At 51.3% G+C, this 23,091-nt stretch overlaps 3 protein-coding genes across 10 annotated transcripts in view; all 3 read right to left on the reverse strand.

The window, feature by feature from the left end:
* Positions 1 to 1,390: 1,390 nt before the first annotated feature.
* On the reverse strand, positions 1,391 to 2,827 carry HCRT (hypocretin neuropeptide precursor). The gene is made up of 2 exons (XM_060134825.1): positions 2,700 to 2,827; positions 1,391 to 1,865 (listed from the first exon to the last, which is right to left on the reverse strand). The coding sequence occupies exons 1-2, from the start codon at positions 2,718 to 2,720 to the stop codon at positions 1,491 to 1,493; spliced, it is 396 nt and encodes a 131-aa protein (XP_059990808.1). The 5' UTR covers positions 2,721 to 2,827; the 3' UTR covers positions 1,391 to 1,490.
* On the reverse strand, positions 2,737 to 9,761 carry GHDC (GH3 domain containing). Of its 3 annotated transcripts, none has more exons than XM_060134822.1 (9): positions 8,830 to 9,761; positions 8,123 to 8,652; positions 7,701 to 7,822; positions 7,041 to 7,542; positions 6,458 to 6,650; positions 6,267 to 6,338; positions 6,057 to 6,190; positions 5,644 to 5,729; positions 2,737 to 2,840 (listed from the first exon to the last, which is right to left on the reverse strand). In XM_060134822.1, exons 2-9 carry the CDS (start codon positions 8,538 to 8,540, stop codon positions 2,799 to 2,801), a joined length of 1,569 nt encoding a protein of 522 aa, XP_059990805.1. In that variant the 5' UTR covers positions 8,541 to 8,652; positions 8,830 to 9,761; the 3' UTR covers positions 2,737 to 2,798. The 3 variants fall into 3 exon arrangements, with proteins under 3 accessions (XP_059990805.1, XP_059990804.1, XP_059990803.1); XM_060134821.1 differs by lacking the exon at positions 2,737 to 2,840 and adding an exon at positions 4,592 to 4,877 and having other exon boundaries at positions 8,830 to 9,760; XM_060134820.1 differs by lacking the exon at positions 2,737 to 2,840 and adding an exon at positions 4,592 to 5,377 and having other exon boundaries at positions 8,830 to 9,760.
* STAT5B (signal transducer and activator of transcription 5B) overlaps positions 8,276 to 23,091 on the reverse strand; it is a 69,230-nt gene continuing 54,414 nt past the window's right edge. For 2 of the 6 annotated variants that reach the window (XM_060134815.1, XM_060134819.1), the window contains 4 exons: positions 22,084 to 22,254; positions 18,063 to 18,114; positions 17,681 to 17,788; positions 14,522 to 17,158 (listed from right to left, as the gene is read on the reverse strand). In XM_060134815.1, the coding sequence (XP_059990798.1) occupies positions 17,032 to 17,158; positions 17,681 to 17,788; positions 18,063 to 18,114; positions 22,084 to 22,254 (458 nt within the window). In that variant the 3' untranslated portion in view covers positions 14,522 to 17,031. Of the gene's footprint in view, positions 8,410 to 8,563; positions 8,653 to 14,521; positions 17,159 to 17,680; positions 17,789 to 18,062; positions 18,115 to 18,930; positions 19,016 to 22,075; positions 22,255 to 23,091 lie in introns of those variants that run through there. The other 4 variants (XR_009537647.1, XM_060134816.1, XM_060134817.1 and 1 more) reach the window with 4 other exon arrangements.

The following is a 23,091-nucleotide window of genomic DNA, read 5'->3' on the forward strand; positions in this document are numbered from 1 at the left end:
AGATAGTTTCAAGCTGGGCAGTCAGTTTGTAAATCTCCAAAGGTGCGCTGGTGGATTTTGTTCTTCTCCAAAACGAAATAAGTGCAGCAGCAAGAAGGACCCAGGTGAGACCAGACACAGGACTTTTTCACTGTGGAAGCAGAAAATTACTCGGGCAGCTGAGTGTGGTGGCTTGGGGTGGCTGCTTGCCAGAACAAGACAGCCAAAGCCAGTGACAAAGGGAAGATGGGCTGGGGAGAGGGCAGGCCAGTGTTCCTCACCCTCACGCTGAGTCTGAGCTGGGCATTATCTGGGATGATATATTGCTTAAAAGTGCCACATCTCTACTTTTGGGTGTTAGTTTCTTAGGGCTGCTGGAACAAAGTACCATAAGCTGGGTGGCTTAAACAACAGAAATTTTTGGCTCAGTTCTGAAGGCTGGAAGTCCAAGATCAAGATGACTGCAGGGTTGGTTCCTTTTTAAGGCCGTGGGGGAATATTTGCTCCATGCTTGTTTTCTAGCTTCCGGTGGGTTGTTGGCCTTTTTTGGCTTGTAGATGCATCCCTCCACCTCTGCCTTCATGTTCACGTGGGTTCTTCTTGTGTGCATGTGTCCAAATTCCCCCTTTATATAAGGACACATCATGTTGGATTAGAGGCCCACCCTACTCCAGTTATGACCACATTTTAACTAATTACGTCCACAAAGACTCTATTTCCAAATAAGGTTACATTCTGAAGTGCTGGGGGTTAGGACTTCAACATGTAAATGGAGGGTGTGTGTGTGTGCACACAATTCAACCTGTACCAGGTGTGTTCGGTTAATTGCAGGAAGATCTTGCCGCATCTCCACTTAAGAACTTCTCCTGACTCTCAGCTACCTACAGAATAAAGTGAAAAGCCTGACTTGTGAGGGTCTTCACAATCTGGGCTGCACAAGCCTAACCGCCTCCCCTTCAACGCCTCACTGCTCCCCCAGACTCTCTACCCCACGCTGCAGCTCTCTGGAAGATTTATGTTGAACCTCAGATTCCCTGCCTTTTCGGCAGGCGCAGCTCCCTCCCTCCCAGCCGGATTCCGCTCCTCTGCTTGCTTTTTCTCTCCTCTGCGTCTCTCCGGAAAGGCCCTGCGATACAGAATGACTGGTAGAGCACCGAGGGACGTGTGTGTCCCCATCCTCCCCTCCAAGCACGCACATATGCGGTTCTCTCCGCACCCCAGGGCCTTGCAGAGTTCCTTGCTCTGGGAGCTCCCCGCCCGAGAGTGTTTCGGGTTCAAAGATGCCCAAGCTGAGGTTTCCCCGAGCCTCCAGGTTTTCTGGCTCCTTATAGTTAGAAAGACTCTCACGCCCCCTGGAGGGCGGGACGCGACCGCACCGGGACAGAGAGCAGCCACACTAACAGAGGGAGACTCGTCTTTATTGCCCTTTTAATGCGGGCTGACACCGGGCGGGCTGACAGAGGGGAGAGGGCAGGGCCAGGGTAGGGCCAGGACAGGACCTGAGCAAGGGCTCAGACCCCGGACCGTCCCCCGGGCGCAACAGACGAGGTGGCCTCAGCGGGACACCGGCGCTCGGGGCAGGGGCGCGGCGCTGCCTCTGCGCCTGCGCGGCGGCCCATGGTCAGGATGCCGGCCGCGTGGTTGCCACTGGCCTGCAGGAGGCGCTGCAACCGGCCCTGGAGGCCCGGGGGCCCGGGCCGCCGCTTGCCCAGCGTGAGGATGCCGGCCGCGTGATTGCCCGCGCCGTGCAGTAGCTCGTAGAGGCGGCAGGAGCACGTCTTCTGACGGCAGCAGTCGGGCGGAGGCTGCGCGGCCGCCCCGGGCGACAGCAGTGCAGGCGGCAGCAACAGCAGCAGGAGCAGCAGCGTCACGGTGGCCCATGAGACCTGGGGAGGCGGAGACCGGGCGCTGAGTGTCGCCCGCATCCAACCCCTACGCCCGGGCTCTGCACAGCTGGCTTCACGCCCCCTCCTGGCCTGTGCTCCTCCCTCGCTGTCGCTTAGCTTGCCTGTCTCTGTGCAGAGCTGTCTGAAGGGCTCTGTTGGAGAAGGGCTCGTGTCTGGCTCCTTTACCTACTCGTCCTTGAAGACCTAGCAGAGGATCTCCTCCAGGAAACCCTTGGAGACCCCCTGGACAGAATGAATCCCTCTCTCCTCTGGGTACCCATTAGAGCGCTGACCACTCCCCCTGAAAACAGACATGTCTGAATCTGTCCCAGACGTTTGTGGAAACTTAGCTCAGGGAAACAGAGGCCCTATTTATCCGCTCCTCCCCCCTCACAGTGGGCAAACACGTGCAAATCAAGGACTGGCAGGATCCAAGCTGTTGTCTTGTCGGCTGCTCCCTTGCAGGGCAAACAGCTCAGTCGCTTTGGGCCAGTTTCCTACCCTCTCAGGGAGCACAACATCCTCACCTGTAAACTGGGTATTAAATAATTCCTACTGTGCAGGGCTTCTGGGAGGATGAAATGAGATGACAGGTGCAAACAGCACCTAATACGTAGTGAAGGCTCAGTAAACATGAACTCTTAGGAGAACACGGCACAATGCAATGTTAGCCAAGGCAGATACTCGGCCAAGGGTCCACCCCGTCCGCTGCCTCAGAACCCACATGGGAAAAGGCCAAGAGCTAGACACCTTCAACCTTTCTTCCAGCTCCCTGAGCAGGCCCTCTCATTGCCCCTGGCCTAATGAGTCACCCCTCCGTCCCCGGGTCTTTACCTTTGTAGAAGGAGGATTCATGGTGTCTGGAGCTCAGAGTGGCGTAGCCGGGAAAGGTGTCGTCTGCAGTGGTCCAAATAGCCAGGAGCTTGGAGGCTGTCAACTGCAACCCGCTTCCAGGGTCCTGGGGTTTATAGTGCTCTGGGGTGGCGGGGGAGAGATGGGCACTTGCGTCCACTCTGGGGCCAGACAATGGCAAATCTAAGATTAGCCTCCCGCGGGAGGGCCGTCTCCAGGCTGGGCCCAAGGAACGGCCGCCAAGGCACTCAGAGACTGGAGGTGGATCATTGTGCTCCTGGCCACCTCCCCGCCCCCGTCTGTCCGCCTGCTCCCTGGAGATGGGGCGGTCTCCGGGCACTAATGAGGCCAACTCGCACCTAGGAATCTGGGAGCACAAAAGAGGCCTTGCCTGGGATGCTGGTGTGGGACAGTGTGTCAGGGGAGCTGCTAATTAGGGGCAGGAAAGGAGGCAGTCGTGAGACTCACTCTCCACAGGATGTGTGTGGGGGGAGAGGGCAGCCAGGCAACAGGCCTCTCCCCCCGTCCTCCTGTCACTGCTTCTGGGGCCTTCAGGCTCCAGGGCCTTCTTCCTCCACGGAAAAGCTTTCTTAGCTGGCTCTCCCTCCCCTCTGTCTCTCTTCTTCCCTCTGTCCCTTTCACCAACCTCCAAGATGGAGAAACTTGAAAGCCAACCCTGGGCAGTGGGAGGAAAGCAGCAAAACCTGGTGAGATCCTTCAACATCCCCAGCTTCCTTGCTACCTGGCTGGGCTGCCTGGACAGGAGGGATGGAGTCCCATCCCACCATCAGCAGGGAGAGAGCCACCATGGGGTGAAGGACACATGCCATCTCTAGGCTGATGTCTTATCCAGGGCATTGTCTACTGAGCACCAGTTCCGTGCCGGGCCCTGCTCTGGGCACTGGAGTGACAGTGTGCATAGGATATAGCCCAGTTTTCAAGGAGCTCCAAAGTCCAGGTGGGGAGGCGACCCGGCAAAAGGCTAGCTCAGTGGAGAAAGGCCTCTGAAAAAGCCTTGCATGAAAAGTGGGTTTCATCAAGTAAGGTCAGGGGAGAAGGCATTCTGAAGAAGGGACAAAGACCTAGACATGACAGCGCTTATTTCTCGCAGGAAGTAAGGTGTGGTCCACAGATCACTTCTCTTACAAGAGAGAGGTGACTGGACAGGTAAGTGAGGCCAGGGTGGGTCAAAGGGTCTTATTGGCTAAGCTGATTGGTCTTGATCTCACGGGCGCCAAGGCGCTGTGGGAGGATTTGAGCAGGAACGAGTTGTGGGCTGGTGTGGGGACCGGGTGGGAGGGGGCAGGGGCCTGGATGTGGGGCATGGAATCTGGAAGTGGTAACTCAGAGGCAGAACCTGAGGCTTGGCCACGGACTGGGATCAGGTGCCGAGGTACTCAGGAGGAGCTGCGGGGCTCTGGGCAAACCTCACGACCCCACGAAGCCTCAGTTTCCCCACTGGTAAGATGGACGGTTAAGCCCGATGGTCTCTGGAGCCGCTTCCTGCTCTGATTCTTTATGATTTACAGTACAGGGCCTGCCCATGGAAGTGATTTGCGGGCGTTGGGCCAGGAAGGGGACTCGTGCTAAGCCAGGGCAAGGGGAGTTGGGGAGCAGCCCCTCCGCATTTAGGTAAAGCTTGGAATGGGGAGAGGTAGGACGAGGGGCTCTGTGTCTTCTGGGTTGACTTTGGCTGCGGTAGGGGTCCCCGAGGGCTCTGCGGGCCCACACACTCAGGGCCTGCCCAAGCCCAGAGGGGGAGTGTGGGGAAAGCCCTGGTGTCCAGAGCTGAAGCTGGGAGGGGAGCCCAGGCTGCAGCAGCACCACAGCGAATGGGACCACTGGTTTCCCCAAAAGCAGACCCCAAGCCAAGATTCTGGGTGCAAGAGGTTTATTTGGGCGGTGATCCAAGAAAGCACATAAGGGAGTAGGGACGGGAGGGAAAGAAGGAGAACCAAGGACTTTGTTAACGAGAGGGTGACCGCTGTGGGCAACTGGTGGTGACCCTCCGAGGGAGACAATGCAGAATACGCTTCAGGTTGTCCCACTGAGGGACGATGAAGCTGAGGTCCGTGATCACCAGCTCCTGTTCCTTTGCTGACTGAGGGTCACTTCTGAGAGCATTAACTCCCAACACTTCCAGCCTGCCTGGTGCATGGGCTGAGAGACACAGGCACTGTCAGCGTGGACTGGAACCTCAGGGTCCTCCAGGGTGGGCCGGGGGGCTCCAGATGGGGCACTGCTGGTGTCTGCTCTATCCCTGAAGTCAACTCCTCAGACCTGACAGACTAGGTCGGGCCTCCCTAAGGCCCAGCAGCTCTGATGGGCCACCGTCAGCTGACACTCGAAGACCCTGGCCAAGGGCTCCCCATCCAGAGGGGCCCCAGAGGAAAGAGCGAGGCAGCCCGTGAGGGTGAACAGGGCAGTGGGCAGGCCTCAGCTCAGGACAGCACCCTCCTCTGCAGGTACTGGGCCAGGTACCTGTGCTTGAGGACCCGGGGCATCTCAGGAGGGAAGGGGGCTGAGGGGCAGGCAGCGAGGGCTGCCCGCAGTTCTCTGAAGGCCCCCCACCCCACCAGGTGGACTCGGGCAGGGCCCACGCTGCCCCGGAACCGCAGGGACTTGTAGCGAGCTGAGGCTTCCTGAAGGCAGTGGTCAAGCTGGAAACAGAACGGCCGGCGTGAGGCTGGTGTGGGGCTGGGTGGCGTGTGGCGAGGCACGCACGGCCATGTCCAGGGAATGCGTGGGTAGCAGTTTCGTGCGTATACGTGTGTGTCCGTGGGACTCATCCCTCCCTTCCCAGAGCCCCAGGGAGGTTCTCCCGCCCACACTCCTCCTCCCCATCTCTCCCCTGTGCCCACAGCACCTGGGGGCATGCAGAGTGAAAGGGACATGCAGTCATACCCTGTCCCTGTCTCTTGTGTACCTTGTCTCGATTTTCCTCCGACAAGTTCCTTAGCCCCTTCAGTGCCACAAACACCTCATAGTGGGGAGCAGAACCCTCGGAGGAATCTGTAGACAAACCCCGCATCGTGGACACGTGCTTTTGTGAACAGGGCAGCATCGAAAGCCGAAGCCTACTGCCCCCACCTGTCCTTCCCCACTCCCAGGTTCACAGCGGGGAGAAAAGGAGTTTCCTGGCAGGGAGTGGGGTGAATGGAGAGAACATGGATAGAGGCAGCAGGAGGGATGGGAGTTAGATATGGGGAAGGACTTTTGTTAGGAGCAGCAAAGCAGGCTAACTCTTTTCTCTTTCCTAGAGATCTCCCAGCAGGATGGGTATGGGTTGGGGGACAGTCAAGCCAAGGACGGGAGGCAGGAGCCAGTGGAGAAGCTTACCCAGAATGCTGCTCTCCACACAGCCATGGTCCAACAGCCTGGCCCCTGGCCACTGCCCCACCGCCCGGCCCAAGGCCTCAGAGAACACGTCCTCACCAGTGTCTTCGCCTCGAACACTCAGGGTCTGGCCCAGCCTGGGGAGGAGGAAGCAGGAGGAAGAGGAACCCAGGGCAAAAGGATGATCTCTCAGCCACCCAGGGGGTCACTTACCTGCAGATGAACCTGACGACCGGACACTGATTGTAGGCACCAACCACCTGGACCACGTCACCCAGGCGGCACCTGATAGAGTAGAAGTGGGGGTGAGGTCAGGCCCAAAGGCCCATTAGCTCATGCCCCTGGCTTTCAGCAGGGTTCCAGAGGGCCTGAGGTGGCCTGGGGGTGGGCAGCCAGGTGGTCACCTGGTGAGGCTGGTGTGGTCAGTCAGCACCAGTTCGTACTCCTTGCCCTTCTGGGCTTCGGCCAGTAGGACAGTGGGGGCAGCCTCTTCCCGGGTTCCTTCCTTGAGTGGGAGCAGCTCAATAAAGGGGCCTCCAGGGGGCAGAAGGTACAGGCCATGGGGCTGCTCTGGCCACAGACTCAGGCCCACCGCCCCTGTGGTGAGCAAGCGGCTTCTTCATCTGGTGGTACCGTTGGGCAATAGCCCCTCACCCTGGATCCCAGTCCCCAATCCTCTGAGCATCGATCCCACTGCTGCCCTCCCACTCCACCCTTCCTGGCTCCCCCAGGCTCAGCCCTCTGCCTCTAAGGTCTTAATTGGGAAGGGGCGGTGGTTCTGGAGGTGATGGACCTGTGGTTAAATGCTGGTGTGGTGTAAATGTATGTGTCTCTTAACCTCTATGAGCCTCAGTTTTTTCATCTGTAAAATGGAGCTGCTGGTTGGGCAGGATTAGATGAGACGCTTAGATAGGCTTTGCGACTTGGCAGCTAGCTGTGTGACCTCTGCCCCCTGCCCTCACCTCACTACCCTTGAGTCTTGCTGACCTCCAGAGGCAGCATAAGCAGGTGAGAAGAAGGCTAGCCCTTGGCACCACAAGGCCCCCAGGGCAGCCACAGCCTCCGCCTGGCCTCCTGCATCCAGAGTCACCACCACCTGAAGCTTTGGCCAGAGCCGAAGGGCCAGTCCTCGGGGTCCCTGCTCCAGGGCCTCCCGCAGCTCAGCTGCCCGTCTAGGGAGAGATGCTCCTGGGTTCCCAGCAGCTAATGCCTCAGCCAGCTCTTCGCCATCAGCCTCCAGGCCCAAGAAGACGTCTAGGAGCTCGACCGCCGTCCCAGCTTCCAGAGCCCGCAGGCCCGGGGACCTCAGTGCCTCCAGCAGCAGGGCCCTAGGGTCCTTGGCTCCAGCAGGGCCCAACTGGCCCAGGGCATGCCAAGGCCAAGGGAGCGGGTAGGGCCAAGGGGAGGAAGGGGTCACACGGGCCGTGCCTTCTGGGGCCAGCACTTCCGGGCAGGTCTCCTTTAGGGCTGCCAGGCCCAGCAAGGTGGCCTGGAGGGAGACAAGAGGCAGTGTCCTCGGCCCTGGGCCTGAGCCAGACCCTGAGGCCCCAGGTATTTTGTTTGTTTGTTTGTTTCCCATTCTGATGGGAGGGTTTGGCTGCAGTTAGGGATCTCTGGCGGGGTTGGGCTCCAGCCTTCCCAGTTTACCTGCAGAGAGACCTCCCCACGGTACTGGTTTGAGGTAGGAGGCAAGAGCTGCACTCCACTTTCTTCCTCCTGGAGCTGGCTGGCCTTGGTCAGAGGGAGATGATTCCGGAAGACGCCTATATCTGTAGCCCCAAAGACATCGTAAAATCCTCATGAAGCCACAGAGTTTCCCAAGAGTTTCAGGTAAGACTGGTGAGGCCCCTGAGGAAGGAACCCAGAATAGGCCTGGGGGAAGAGGGGCTGTCAGGGCCCAGGATGGGAAAATTCATCTTGAACAATCTCGGGCCTGGGTAGGGTCTCTGGGTCAGGTCCCTCTGTGTTGGCAGTAGAAGGGGGAAGGGAGGTCTTCAGGTTCCGGAATCTGACTGTCCTATGGGGTTTCCTTCTCTTTGGGCCACCTCCCCAGACCCTGGGAAACACACCTGTGCTCCCCCTGAGGGGACAGCGGGGACTCTGGGCTCCCTGCAGACACCGCCTCAGGGCCCGCTGCTGGCTCTGGCCCGCGTGCAGCGTGCTCCGCACTAGGCTCTTCCGCTGCCAGGCGGCTGCCCAGCACAGGGCCCCCCATGCCACACGGTGCTGGAGATGGACCAGCCAGGACAGCCTGGCATCCTGGGACGGCCGCCGCCGCCAGAGCAGGGCCAGCGGCAGCAGCAGGAGGCACAGCACGAGGCACGGCAGCAGCGGCAGCAGCATCTCCAAGCAGCTCCTGGCAGGAGGAAGGCCCCCAAGTACTGGCACTAGGGGGAGGGGGGAAAACCCATTTCCTCCCCCCCACTCTCCCGCGCACAGGAACACCAAGTGAAACCTGTCAGGCAGGTGATGCGGGGGAGAGAACATCAGGGCTTTGGGGTCACACTGACCTGAGTTTGGATCCTGGCTCTGCCCCTCGTTAGCTGTCTGGCCCTGGGTAACTCAGCCAGCTGCTCTGAGCTCCGTTCCCTTCCCCGATCTGTAAAATGGGAATAGTAATAATACCCCTCAGAAAGTGCAGGAAAGGCATGGCACGGTGCCTGGCACACAGCAGGTACTTAACGGATGGCACCTCTGGCCCACTACCGAGAGGCTCTGCTTTGTCCAGGATCCACCCTGTCCCAGCATCCTGTGCGCCCCCGAAGCCCACATGCACCTGTCACAGCCCACTTGTGCCTCTGCCTGGCACCCAGGGCCCCCTCCGCAGCCCCCTCAGCTTCAGTACACAACCTGCCAGAAGGATAGAGCCACAGCTTTAAAGGGCTGGGCCTGAACCAGGAAATCCGGCCACCGGGCCTGAGGGAGGAGCTGGGAAGGGGGGGGCTCTTAAAGGGGCAGGTTGCCTAAGGGCCGCTGTGCTGGGAGCTGGCCCAAGCTGGCAGGTGGAGGGAAGTTAGGGCCAGAGTATCATGGTCCTCAGACTCGTATCAGCTTGAGCCGGGAGTGGGGTGCACCCCATCCTGGAGCAGGTGCAAACTTGAGAACTGTTAAAAAGCAAAAATGTTTTCCAATCCAGAATTGGTCTCCACAAAGGTAGTAGAGGAAGGAAATACTTTTGTTATTGAATAAACGTTAAGGCAGAGTGTGCAGCATCACAGGCAATCTGCTGAGACTGCAGATAGAAAAGAGTCTCACTCTCTTTTAAAGCCAGAGCCAGGCAGACACAACCCATTAACACCTGTTCTCAAGATAACTACCTGGTAATTGAGGTCGCCACCTGTGTTAGCTTATTGGCTTTATCGCAAGGAAACACAAACTTCTCCCATCCTTACGCCAGGAGGTAGTTTTGCAACTGGGAATAAGGTGCCCGATGGAGCTCGGCTCCCCCATCCTACTGAACAGCTTGAGAAGCTGTGCTCGGAATGAGGTTCTTCTGCTGTCCGTGGTTAAGCCCTCTCTCCACCTGTGCCCTTGACCCAGGCTCTCAGACACCGAAACCTTTCCCTACACCCTCACCTGCCTCTCCGTCTTGCAGTCTCTCTTCTCACAGCTGAGCTTTTAAAGTATACAATTCAGTGGTCTCTAGTATCTTCATAGGTATGTGCAACACCAACAGTCAATTTTATAACATTTTCGTCACCACAGAAGCAATCCCAGGCCCTTTAGCTATCACCTCCCAATCCCTTCCCACCTCCCTGCCCCCAGCCCTAAGCAACCACAAACCTACTCTCTCTATATATACATTTCCCTATTCTGGACATTTCATTGTAAATGGAATCATATAACATGTGGTCTTTTTTTTTTTTTTTTGCGGTACGCGGGCCTCTCACTGTTGTGGCCTCTCCCGTTGCGGAGCACAGGCTCCGGACGCGCAGGCTCAGCGGCCACGGCTCACGGGCCCAGCCGCTCCGCGGCACGTGCGATCTTCCCGGACCGGGGCACGAACCCGTGTCCCCTGCATCGGCAGGCGGACTCTCAACCACTGCGCCACCAGGGAAGCCCAAGATGTGGTCTTTTGAGTCTGGCTTCTTTCACTTAGCATGTTTTCAAGGTTCTTCCATGTGGTACTGTGTACCAGTAGTTCATTCCTTATTATTGACAAATAATGTTTCATCGTATGGATGTATCACATTTGTTTATCCATTCATCGGTTGATGGACACTTGGGTCATTTCCACTCTTTGGCAATTATGTAAAATGCTGTTACGAATGTTTGTACAAGTTTTTCTGTGGACATGTATTTTCTTGAATAAAAATGGAATGCAAGGGATTCACTGCGTTCCATTGAGTGGAATGTCAGGGTCGTGTAGTAACGGTTTAACTGTTTAAGGAACTGCTAAATTGGTTTCCAAAGTGGCGTCACCATTTTACATTCCCACCACCAGTATATGAGGGTCCTAGTTTCTCTACATCCTTGTCAACACTTGTTATTATCTGACCTTTTGATTATAGTCATCTTAGTGGGGTGTGAAGTGATCTGAGTCAGTTTTTGCATTTTCCTGATGACCAATGATGTCGAGCATCTTTTCATGTGTTTACTGGCCATCTGTATACTTTTTCGGAGAAACGTCTTTTCAGCTTCTTTACCCATTTTTTAATTGGACTACTTGTCTTTTTATTATTAAGTTGTAAGAGTTCTTTATATATTTTACATACAAGTCCCCTATCAGATACATATGATTTGCAAATATTTTCTCCCATCTTTTGTGTTATCTTTTCATTTTCTTGACAGTGTCCTTTGAAGCACAAAATTTTTAGTTCTGATGAAGTCCAACCACCTATTTTTTCTCTTGCTGTTTGTGCTTTTGGTGTTGTATCTAAGAATTCATTGTCAAATCCAAGGTCATGAAGATTTACCCTTATGTTTTCTTCCAATAATTTTATCATCTTAGCTCTTACATTTAGGTCTCTGATCCATTTTTTTGGATCCATTTTTTATTGTGGTAAAACATACATGAGTTACCATTTTAACCATATTTAAGTATCCACTTCAGTGCCATTAGGTACATTCACATTGTTGTGCAACCATCACCATCATGTCTCTCCAAAATTTTTCATCTTTCCAAACTGAAACTCTGTACTCATTAGACAATAACTCCCCATTCCTTGGCAACCACCATCCTATTTTCTGTCTTTATGAATTTGACTACTCTAGGTGCCTAATATAAGGGGAATCTTACAATATTTGTCCTTTTGTGTCTGTCTTATTTCACCTAGCATAATGTCTTCGTGGTTAAGATTCATCCGCGTTGTAGCATGTGTCAGAATTTCCTTCCTTTTTAAGGAAGGAAATATACGTTGTATGTATGTATAAATGTATACCACATTTATCCATTCATTCATTGATGGACTTTTCTGTTTTTACCTTTTGGCTATTATGAATAATGCTATGAACACGGGTGTACAAATATCTGTCTGAATCCCTGCTTTTAATTCTTTTGGGTATATTCCCAGACGGGGAAGTGCTAGATTATATGGTAATTCATATGTCTAATTTTTTGAGGAACCACCATACTGTTTTCACAGCAGCTGCACGATTTTACATGCCTGCCTTCAATGTACAAGGGTTCCAATTTTTCCACATCCCCTACCACAGTTGCTGTTTTCTGTTTTCTTTTGTTTTTTAAATCTTTGACATGGCTCAATAAGGCTGCCTTTAAAATATATATTTGTTTATTTTATTTTCTTAATTTTTTTGGCTGTGTCGGGTCTTAGTTGCAGTATGCGGGATCTTTCATTGCAGCACGTGGGCTTCTCTCTAGTTGTGGCATGTGGGTTTTCTCTCTCTACTTGTGGCCCACGGGCTCCAGGGCGCGTGGGCTCTGTAGTTTGCGGCACGCGGGCTCTCTGAGATGCAGGCTTAGTTGCCCCGCAGCATGTGGGACCTTAGTTTCCCGACCAGGAATCAAACCCGCGCCCCTACACTGGAAGGTGGATTCTTTACCACTGTACCACCAGGTACAGGAAGTCCCTGTTTTTGTTTTTTTGTAAGAGCCAACCTGATGGGTAAGAAGTGGTATCTCATTGTGGTTTTGATTTGCATTTCCCTTACAATTGAGCATCTTTTCCTGTGCTTTTTGTCCACCTGTGTATCTTCTTTGGAAAAATGTCTATTCATGTCATGCTCCCATTTAAACTTTGTTGTTGTTGTTGAGGAGTTCTTTATATATCCTGGCTATTAACCCTCATCAGACATACGATTTGCAAATATTTTCTCCCATTCTGTGGGTTGCCTTTTCACTCTGTTAATAGTGTCTTTTGAAGCATAAAAGTTTTTCTGTTTTTTATTTTTTTGGCTGCACCATGGCGCAGCTTGCAGGACCTTAGTTCCCCAGCCAGGGATTGAACCTGGGCCACTGCAATGAAAGCACCGAGTCCTAACCACTGGACCACCAGGGAATTCCCCAAAGTTTATTTTGATGAAGTCCAATTTATCTTCTGCTCCCTGTGCTTCTGGTGTCTTGGCCAAGAAATCATTGCCAAATCCTCCATCATGAAGCTCTGTTTTCTTCTTAGAGTTTTATATAGCTTTAGCTCTTACGTTTAGATGTTTGATCCATTTTTAATTTTTATATATGATGTAATGTAAGGTAAGGTTCCAAATTCATTCTTTCACTTGCGGCTATCCAGTAGTCCCAGCACTATTTGTTGAAAAGACTATTCTTTTCCCATTGAATGGTCTTGGCACCCTTGTCAAAAATTTGTTGACCACAGACACATTGGTTTCTTTCTAGACTCTGAATTCTATTCCACTTATCTATAGGTCTATCCTTATGCCAGTACCACACTTTGTTGATTACTGTTTCTTTGTAGTAAGTTTTGAAATTGGTAAGTGTGACTACTTCATTTTTGTTTTTCATTTTGTTATGTAGGACTGTGTTGTCTAATTTCCATATATTTGTGAATTTTCCAGGGCTTCTGATAAAGCTGCTCGACACCATTAGTCATCAGAGAAATGCAAATTAAAACTGACTCAAGTCATGTCACACTCCACTAGGATGGCTATAATCAAAAGGTCAGAAAATAACAAGTGTTGGCAAGAATGTAGAGAAATCAGAACCCTCATGTAAAATGGTGCAGCCACCTTGGAAACCAGTTTAGCAATTCCTTGTTTCTTGTCCAAGTAAACCAGTTTCCTTGTTTAGTGAGTGGCAGGATTATGTTAGTGAGTCTATCTGCTCCCCACTGCCCACCCACACACACAGTGTGAAGCCTCTGATATTGCTACTTAGGGGGGAGTTATGCCCACAGTCACCCTAGCAAGACAGTGATTTGCACAGATCTCTCCTTGTCTCTTTCCCCGACCACACCCAGCTGTTAAACTACACTAGTTGCTGGCTGATTGCTATATTTTTCAACAACGCCCTGGGGAATAAATGGCTCCACAAATTGATTCAATCAAATTCAGGCTTTTGGGCTTCCCTGGTGGCGCAGTGGTTGAGAGTCCGCCTGCCGATGCAGGGGACACGGGTTCGTGCACTGGTCTGGGAAGATCCCATATGCCGCGGAGCAGCTGGGCCCTTGAGCCATGGCCGCTGAGCCTGCGCGTCCGGAGCCTGTGCTCCGCAGCGGGAGAGGCCGCAACAGTGAGAGGCCGGCCTACGGCAAAAAAAAAAAAAAAAAAAAAATTCAGGCTTCTTTGAAGGGATGGTTTCAAAGGTCAGTATTTGAGATTTGTTCTGACCCTGATAGAGTTCCTCCCAGCTGTATCTTTACCCATTTCTTTTCTTTTCTTCCTTCCTTCCTCCCTCCCTTCCCTCCTTTCCTCCTCCAGGGAAGTCCCCCTAATTGTTCTTTAAGAGTCAGCTCTGCTGTTCAGTGCCCTTCCTGTCTGTTCTTTTATATTTGATAATGGCCTTGGGACAGGTTTAAGGCAGCAGGAGCCAATATCCTATCATAATTGGTGGTGTTAGCTGTCTTTCCCATGTTTTTGGTTGCGTTGGGTCTTAGTTGCGGCACACGGGATCTTCGTTGAGGCATGTGGGATCTTCTGTTGCAGCGCGTGGGCTCTTCATTGTGGCGTGTGGGTTTTCTCTCTCTAGTTGTGGCGCGGGCTCCAGGGTGTGTGGATTCCCAGACTGCAATCCTCTTGAGGGCAGGAATGATTTCTCATCCCATACACAAGCCTGGCTCAGGGCAGGCACTCTAAATGTGCTAAATTTTAAGAATGAACTTTCTAACAGGAATAGGAGATAAAAGACTATCATTCTAATTTTCAAAATCTCATGTGAACAGGAAGGTAAGAAATGCCCCCATCTGCCATCAAAGCTGGTTGACACACACACTCTGAGGCAGCCAATGCCCAACTCGTTCCTCTTTTCAGAGTCACACTGATGATTTCAAATTTTTCCCTATGAAAGCCACTCTATCTCACCACCTGATGGAAAAAAATAAAAAGAGGACTCAATATTGTCCATTTAGAGGAAGTATTTATTGTAACATAAAATACACAAATCGTAAACAATACTTTTTTGGTGCCTCTATACTAACCTGCATCAACACTAAAATCTGTATCTGAAATAATTTCACGAAGTTTTATAAAGAAAAATTATAAAAAGTATGTTTCCATTTTAAGTTATATTCACTTTTAGTCTCCCTCCCACCCCCTACGAAGCCCCGCACATACCACACATTGAAACATTTTGATGACGTGCCCATGTGTGTCTGGGAGCGAGTGAGAGGCTGAGGTGGCCAGGACTTGCCAGTCACCTCTCCTTGCGGTTTGCAGAACAGGGAGAAGACAGAAGATACATGCAGATAGCGAGCGCAACTTTCAGTCAAAAATCTCTCCCATCTACAGGCATAGCCTCAGGAGAACGGAGGACAGTTCAGCCACTGGACGTGCGCGGGAACCCCAGGCTCAGGGCAGCCACTTTCTTGGGAACCTGTCCCCCCAACCCCAGTGCTAACTATGCAGTGAGAGCTCTGCCCTCGGCACGCCTGTGGCTAGGCCCACTCCTCATCTGAAAGTGTGTCAATCCCTGCCCCCAGGGCTGCTGGGACAACCAGGGCCGGCACTCAGGGTGCCCCGGTGTCGGGCATGAGAGGTCTCTTTGAGTCCAGGAGCAGCCAGGCTTCCTTTCTACCTTTCTCCAACACTCCCAACCTCAGGGGGGATTTTCATCAAATCTTGAGGGGACGTAAGGGGCTTCGCAGCACCCTGCGTCGGTGCTGGTATCCATGGAGGAGGCCGCCTGCTCTCAGAGGCAGAGACGGTCTACTGCCCAGCACAGGAAAGGAAATCAGTGTATGAAACCAAGCTAGGGCAAAGAGCAGCTTGTAAAAAGTCCTCTTTCAATAAATAATTTACTACAGAGGAATATTTTCCTTTAACATCAAAACACTGATAAATTCAGAAGTTATTTTTGTAAAAAAAAATATGTTTATTTACTCACATGTATAAAAATAATGTTTTTAGGGCCATTCTCTCCTGGGTGTGGTCAGGCCCTTCTTTTGGAGGGGGGCTGGGGGTGACCTTACAGGCCTAACCCCAAAGTTACACCTGCTTCCCCCTCTTCCCACCTGCCTGCCATGGCCCATTCCTTCCTTCTGGTATAAAGCTATGGAACAAACTTTGGATAAAGTTACGCCGAGGATTTTTGGTTTTGCCTTGTTTTTGCAAAGCAAACTTCTCAGCAAACTCGCTGGCTGCATTTCCCCAAATTACCAATGCCGACACCCAGCACCCTGCACCAGGGTGGCAACGCACTGGTCCTGGGTTCAGCCCACATTCCTGCCACCCACTCCCCAAGACATTGTGTGCGGACAGTGAAGGGAAATGAGGTGACCTGCGTCCCAGGGGCACAGGACCTGACGCAGGAAGAAAGAATTCTGATGTCAAATTAGGGTGGGAAGGGAAAAACAAGTCCCAATTTGGAAACAAAAACACCATTCAACCTTTGCAAAATGCCGTTATCAATAAGCCTTTGAAAAGCCTCGCTTGTGCCTCTACCAGCACAGAGGAAGGACAGGCAGACTGGACAGCCACTCCCGGGTAACAAGGCAACGTTCTCAGCGCCTGCGAGCCGGGGCTGGGCAGTCCACTCTGGCCACGACACAAAGGACATCAACACTGTAAGCTCTAGTTATGTGACTCTCTTTTCTTTCCTCTACTTCATCAAACGTGCCTGCACATGCGTACACACATAGGAACTAAGCGGCAACTCCGTGCGGGCTGGGAATCAGCGGGAGAGGCAGAGAACATTTAGATGGGTTACGGGTTATTTAAAAAGCCACTACCCATCGGAAAACCCACATCTTCCCTTGCCCCAGCGATTGCTCTATGTCCCCCCTTCTCCCATCCCTACCGAGGAAAATGGGGATTGGGGGACAGGGAAGGAGGGAGGACTGGTTTTCTTTGTGAAAAGGCAGCTTCTACGTTTCAGAAGAAAAGTGGAAACAATCATGTTCATATATCAATGGCTTGGCAGACACAGTGACAAAAAGATTCACCAGACACGAGGTGCTTTCACCTCCCTCTGTCCTTCTCTCACTTCAACAGCCACATGTCCAAGTTCAGCCACCCTCAAAACACACGGCCAAGTTCCAGGGTTCATGGAACTAACTACCTTTCGGCACAAGGTTAAAACAACCACAGCCTCTGTTTGTGGCCCCACTGCTGCAGCTAAGCTCCGGACAGCAAGGGGGAGAAACAGCCCAACGTGCAATCACACACACACACACACACACACACACACACACACACACACACACACACACACACACACACACACACACACACACACACTCACATTCCCTTCACTGGTGCCACCATGCACAGAAACACTAAAGTCACAACTAGTAGTAACACTTCACATTATGAGTATTGTTTCCAAAGCGAAGCGATTCATGGAATTAAAACATCCACAAAAGTAACTCCTCTGGCGAGGATGAAGAAGCTGGAGGTGGCCACGGGGGGGTCACGACTGTGCGTGGGGGATCCACTGACTGTCCATAGGTCGGCCTAAGAGCTCCTCCACGCGCCGTGCCACGTCCATCGTGTCGTCCAGATCAAAGTCCCCATCATTGTCAATGACGGGGTCAGGGCTTGGGAGGGAAAGGGGAGAGGTTACGGGAAGGGAAAGGTTGCCAGAGGCCAATGAGGAGCAGCAGAGTCCACCCCGCACCCCCCCAGGTGAGCGGCTCAAGACCGACCGCCTGCACCCTTGGCCCAGGCCTCGCAGGAAAGCAGCACTCTGACCTGAGCCCTGGGGCAGAGTCCTTTGCTAGCTGGTTGGACAGAGTGACTCGGACTAAAATACCCAGCCTACCTGCCCCTAACACTGGCTGCCCGCACACACCTAAACCCCACCTGGTCCTTATACAAAGCCAGAAAAATCTCCACTTTAAGAGAGGGGAGCAGGTGCCGTTTGCCCAACCCCACTCTAAATTACCAACACCTACTGGTTGAATGTCCCCTCCCACCTGGGCGTGTGCCAGAGCCCGGCCCGGCCTGGTGGTCTCAGACCTACAGGAGCTCCGGGTTCCTTGCCCACCGGCCCTCTGCTGCCCAGCCTGAGGCCAAGTGCCCAGTTCCTCCCCTCGGAGCCCCAGGAGAACACAACCTACTTCTGTGGGTACATGTTATAATGAGCCTGGGGGCACACGGCTGGGGAGGGGGCCTGGTCCATGTAGGTGGCACTGCTCCCGGCAGAGTCCGCAGAGGCGCTCACAAACCTGCGAGAGGAAGCAGGGCACAGCCTCAGCGGCGAGGGGCTCGGGGGCCGCCTTCGTGTCTTTTTCAGGTGCGGAAGGACAGAGTGCCCGCTGAGCCTGGGGCCCTGGCTGCAGGAGCGGGGCCCTGGGTACCGACGCCCTGGTGACCAAGCCCAGCTCCCTCCCCAGGAGGGGCGGCGGTGAGGGGTGAGGAGAGCCAGGTGCGGGGGGGGGGGGGGGGGGTGAGAGGAGGAGAGAGGCAGCAGGAGACCAGAGCTGGACCCGGGACACTTACTCAGGGACCACTTGCTTGATCTGTGGCTTCACGTATCCGTCCACTGCTTTAGCTGCCGAGGGGGAAGAGTGATGAAAACCAAAGTTCTCAAATGAAATGAAAATGCAGTCTCCCTCAAGAATCCCATCTTTTCTCAGGATGTGACGCAACTGCCTCATTTTATCTTAGGATCCAGTATAAGCACATCTTTTAATCCGTTAGGAAGACCCAGTAGAGTTGAGAAGCCTCAATACTGACACCGCAAGGTAAGACAGCTCCCAAGCTGGCTTGGATGTGTTCATTAATTCTTCAAACCACAGGAAAGATATGCTTCAATACAAATCTAAATCAAACATTAACTGCATTCTAACTGTAAAAAGAAAACATATCTTAAAAAGTTTAAAGTCGCAGATGCAGAAAGACAGGGGACAAAACGAGGACCAACAGGAGGAGGTTGCAACAGGACAAATTCTCATTCAAATAAGGAAGAACGCTGTCATCACAGGAACTCCCCGAAACAGTCTCGGGAAGAACTGATTTCTTCATCACTGGAGGTCTTCACGTGGAAGGTGTACCAGCACTCGCTAGGGGTCATGTGGAAAAATCTAAGCATTAGAGGGGAATTAATTTGACTTGAGGATCCCGGGAGTTACTCTAGTTCTGAGCTTCTACCCTTTTAGGAAAGGGAATGTCACTCTGTCAGGTGTCTGCGTGCTCTTTTCGTGGGGTTTCTGCACTCGGGGGTAATAGGATGCTCATGCCTCCCAGCGGGTGCTGTCTGTGCTGTGTGGCTGGTTAAAAAGAATGCTGCCGCTGTGTCTCACTCTTCACAGCATCCCCACCGGGACGTGGCAGGCTAGGGATAACCTAGCAGATAAGCTAGAGTTACCTTTTCAAAAGGCTGATTATGGAAATCCAGCTAAGTAGGTAGTAGGAATGTGATGGTCTGAAGTCGGTGAATGAAGTCTTGTTTCCTGGGTGTGTAAATATGGAAATAAGTATAAGCTTAACTGTATCAGACAATGAAGATTCCGCTGAGGTCAGAAGGAGGACTCAGCCCAAGAGAATGAACTGCTCCGTGGGTCACACATTGCTTGTTATCCTGACCTGCTTCTACTGGGGCTTCGAATGTCAGGAGCTGCCTTTTCATAATATCTCATAGGCTTTTTGTGCCTTACGGTCTACAGAGAATTTTACAGAATGGCAGAACAGATAAAAAAACAAAGAAATGTTGTAAAAGTAGGATTGAAAAATCTAGATTAGTTGTGCTAACAAAAAGAAGCAGTGGTGGGTTTAATCCAAAATACCACATAAGTCTAAAAATATTTTGGCTTATTTCCCCACCTAGAAATATAACCAGGTGGGAAGGCATGATACAAAAAGCAGAATCTATAAAGGAAAAAGGTCAATAGATTGGGCTATATAGAAAATACAAGTCTTTGCACTTCAGCAAAATAAAACCTAAATGTTAAAAGAACAATGACACACTGAGGAAAATCTCTGCTACAATAATAAAAGCTATATTTACTGTATAAAAAAACACTTGCATCTTCTTAAGAAAAAAAGGAACTCCAAAAGAAAAATGAGCAAGGAATAGGAACGTACTTCACAGAAAAAATACAAATAGCCAACAATGGGGAGGTTAAGAAGTACAGGCTAGACTGAGCTCAAACCCTGGCTCGGCCTCTTCCTAGCTGTGGTATCTCTGGTAATTTACTTCACTCCTCTGTGCCTCAGCTCCTCAAATGTAACATGGGGATGGTGACAGTGCCTACTTCACAGACCTGTTTTGAGGATTAAATGAGAAACTATTTGAAGTGTGCTCAGAAAAGTGGCTGGTATGCAAGTAAGCATTCAACGAATGTTAGCTGCTATTATTATCTAGTTATTATTGTTATTATTATCTTTATATGAAAAGATGTTTCGACCTTACCTAGAATCAAAGAAATGAAAATAAGAACTAAGATTATCATTTTTATGTCTATCAGACTGGCAAACATGAAACTGCTGAAGAGACACTACCACTGGCAGGAGGAGGATGGAGAAGCAGGTACTCAAACAAGACGTCTGTGGGAGTGAAAATGGATTCCACTTTCTGGGGGGCAACTCTGGACAGACGTGTCCAAATGCTTGAAAAGTATATACCCCTTGACACAAACTATACCTTAGGGACTTGTCTTAAGGAAACAGTAGAACAAGATGCATGTACCAGGTTATCTCAATATTAACCAAAAAAAAAAAAACTGTGAATAACTTAAATTTTAAGTATCTTAAATAACCAACATAGGATCACCATACAATGGAATTCTATGCAATTGTTAAAATGATGCTGTAAGTTTATATTTATTAACCTGTAACTCTGCCTGTGATATATTTTTAAGTGAAAGAATAATCAGGTTACAAATGACGACGTATGGTTATAACCCAAACCCGACATGATCTGGTCCCTCCCACTGCTCTGCCCTCATGTCCCACCATTTCTCCCCTGCTCATTCAGCTCCAGCCTCCCGGGTCCTCATGAGTGTTTTTTTTTTTAAATATATGTATGTATTTATTTATTTTTGGCTGTGCTGGGTCTTCGCTGCTGCGCACGGGCTTCTCTAGTTGCGGCGAGCAGGGGCTACTCTTCGTTGGGTGCACGTGCTTCTTTTTTTTAAAATTAATTATTTATTTTTGTCTGAGTTGCATCTTCGTTGTTGCGCATGGGCATTCTCTAGTTGCGGCGAGAGGGGGCTACTCTTTTGTTGCGGTACGCAGGTTTCTCATCGTGGTGGCTTCTCTTGTTGCAGAGCACGGGCTCTAGGCGCACGGGCTTCAGTAGTTGTGGCACACGGGCTCAATAATTGTGGCTTGCGGGCTCTAGAGGGCAAGCTCAGTAGTTGTGGAGTACGGGCTTAGTTGCTCTGTGGCATGTGGGATCTTCCCGGACCAGGGCTCAAAGCTGTGTTCCCTGCACCAGCAGGCGGATTCTTAACCACTGCACCACCAGGGAAGTCCTGTGCGTGCCTCTTATTGCGGTGGCTTCTCTTGTTGTGGAGCACAGGCTCTAGGTGCACGGGCTTCAATAGTTGTGGCACACGGGCTCGGTAGTTGCAGCTCGCGGGCTCTAGAGGGCAAGCTCAGTAGTTGTGGCGTACGGGCTTAGTAGCTCCGTGGCATGTGGGATCTTCCCGGACCAGGGCTCAAACCTGGGTCCCCTGCATTGGCAGGTGGATTCTTAACCACTGCGCCACCAGGGAAGCCCCCTCGTGAGGTTTTCTAAGCATGCCAACCTCACTCCCACCTCAGGGTTTCTGCTCTTGTTCTCTCGGCCTAGAATGTTCTCTCTAGATCTATGCATGGCTTCCTCACTTCATTCAGGGCTACTCTGATGTCACCTCCTCAGGGGAGCTTTCCCTGACCACTCGAGTGAAGTGCTGTGCCACACACACACCCCCGTCACTTCTCTGTCCCTTCACCTTAGTTGTTTTCATAGTGTCCATCACTAGATACATTTATTTGTTTACCTGTTTATTGTCTTCCTTCTGCTATTAGACTGCAACCCCCCACAGGAAGTGCTTAATAAGCCTCTGGTGACTGAGCGACAGAATACATATCTACGTCGACTGGAAGAACATTCACTAAATTGTTTACGTTGATGAGATAAGAAATGTTGTGTGGTATCTATTTTCTTGTCTATACTTTTCTGGAAATTTTACAATAAATACATAATACTTTTATTCTCAGAAAACAATAAAACCATCTCTGTTTTGAAAAACAAAATTTTACCTTCCTAATTTTGTTTGATCTAAGCTTGTATTAAAAGCAATTTATTCCCTTCAGTTTGATATTTGGGGTTGGCGGCCGATGTGTTTTTTGTGTAACTGAAGAAAATAGCCCAGGATTTACATCTGCCCTGGACAGAGCTCAAACAGCAACAACTGAGTGTTAACCGCGTAGATTTTCATGCCAGACAGACAGACTGACACACACAGACACACACGTACACCTAAAACAAAACCCAAATCACAATGAAACCAAATCAGAATGCGAACATTGTTACCGGTGGCAGGCTCGCAGGGAACTGGGGTGTAATATTTGGAGTACACTTCATCTTTTGGCCGGTCAGGAAACACGTAGATAAGGTAACTCAGGTCTCCCAAGCGGTCAGCCAGGGACCGGATGGAGAAGTCTCTGGTGGTAAAAGGCATCAGATTCCAAAACATTCTTTCCTCTAGATCAAAAAACAGAATAATCATAGTCTAAATATGATTTCTGAACAGGAAATCTTAAAACCCAAATATACTACAAATAAAGCTCTCCATTAAAATTGTCCCAATAAAAATCTCCATTTAAAAATTACCATAGGGCTTCCCTGTTGGCGCAGTGGTTGGGAGTCCGCCTGCTGATGCAGGGGACACGGGTTCATGCCCTGGTCCAGGAAGGTCCCACATGCCGCGGAGCGGCTGGGCCCATGAGCCATGGCCGCTGAGCCTGCGCGTCCGGAGCCTGTGCTCCACAACGGGAGAGGCCACAACAGTGAGAGGCCCGTGTACCGCAAAAAAAAAAAACAATTACCATAGGTTGTAGATCAAGTAGTTTTTTAAAAATTTATATATTATTTATTTAGTTTTGGCTGCATCGAGTCTTTGCTGCTGCATGCTGGCTTTCTCTAGTTGCGGCAAGCGGGGTCTATTCTTCATTGTGGTGCACGGGCTTCTCGTGGCGGTGGCTTCTCTTGTTGCAGAGCATGGGCTCTAGGCGCGCGGGCTTCAGTAGTTGTGGCTCGTGGGCTCTAGAGCACGGGCTCAGTAGTTGTGGCGCATGGGCTCAGTTGCTCTGCAGCATGTGGGATCTTCCCGGACCAGGGGTCGAACCCGTGTCCCCTGCATCGGCAGGTGGATTCTTAACCACTGTGCCACCAGGGAAGCCCGATTAAGCAGTTTTTTAAAGTCATGGGTAGATAAGCAGGTAACACATATACCACTTTCCTAGAGATCGAATGATCTCAGGTAGTTTCCAGTTCAAACAGTATTCTGTCCCTCCCTAGAAGGAACTTCTTGCTGACTCC

The sequence above is a fragment of the Lagenorhynchus albirostris genome, chromosome 20 (assembly GCF_949774975.1).
Source record: "Lagenorhynchus albirostris chromosome 20, mLagAlb1.1, whole genome shotgun sequence".
Taxonomy (NCBI): domain Eukaryota; kingdom Metazoa; phylum Chordata; class Mammalia; order Artiodactyla; family Delphinidae; genus Lagenorhynchus; species Lagenorhynchus albirostris.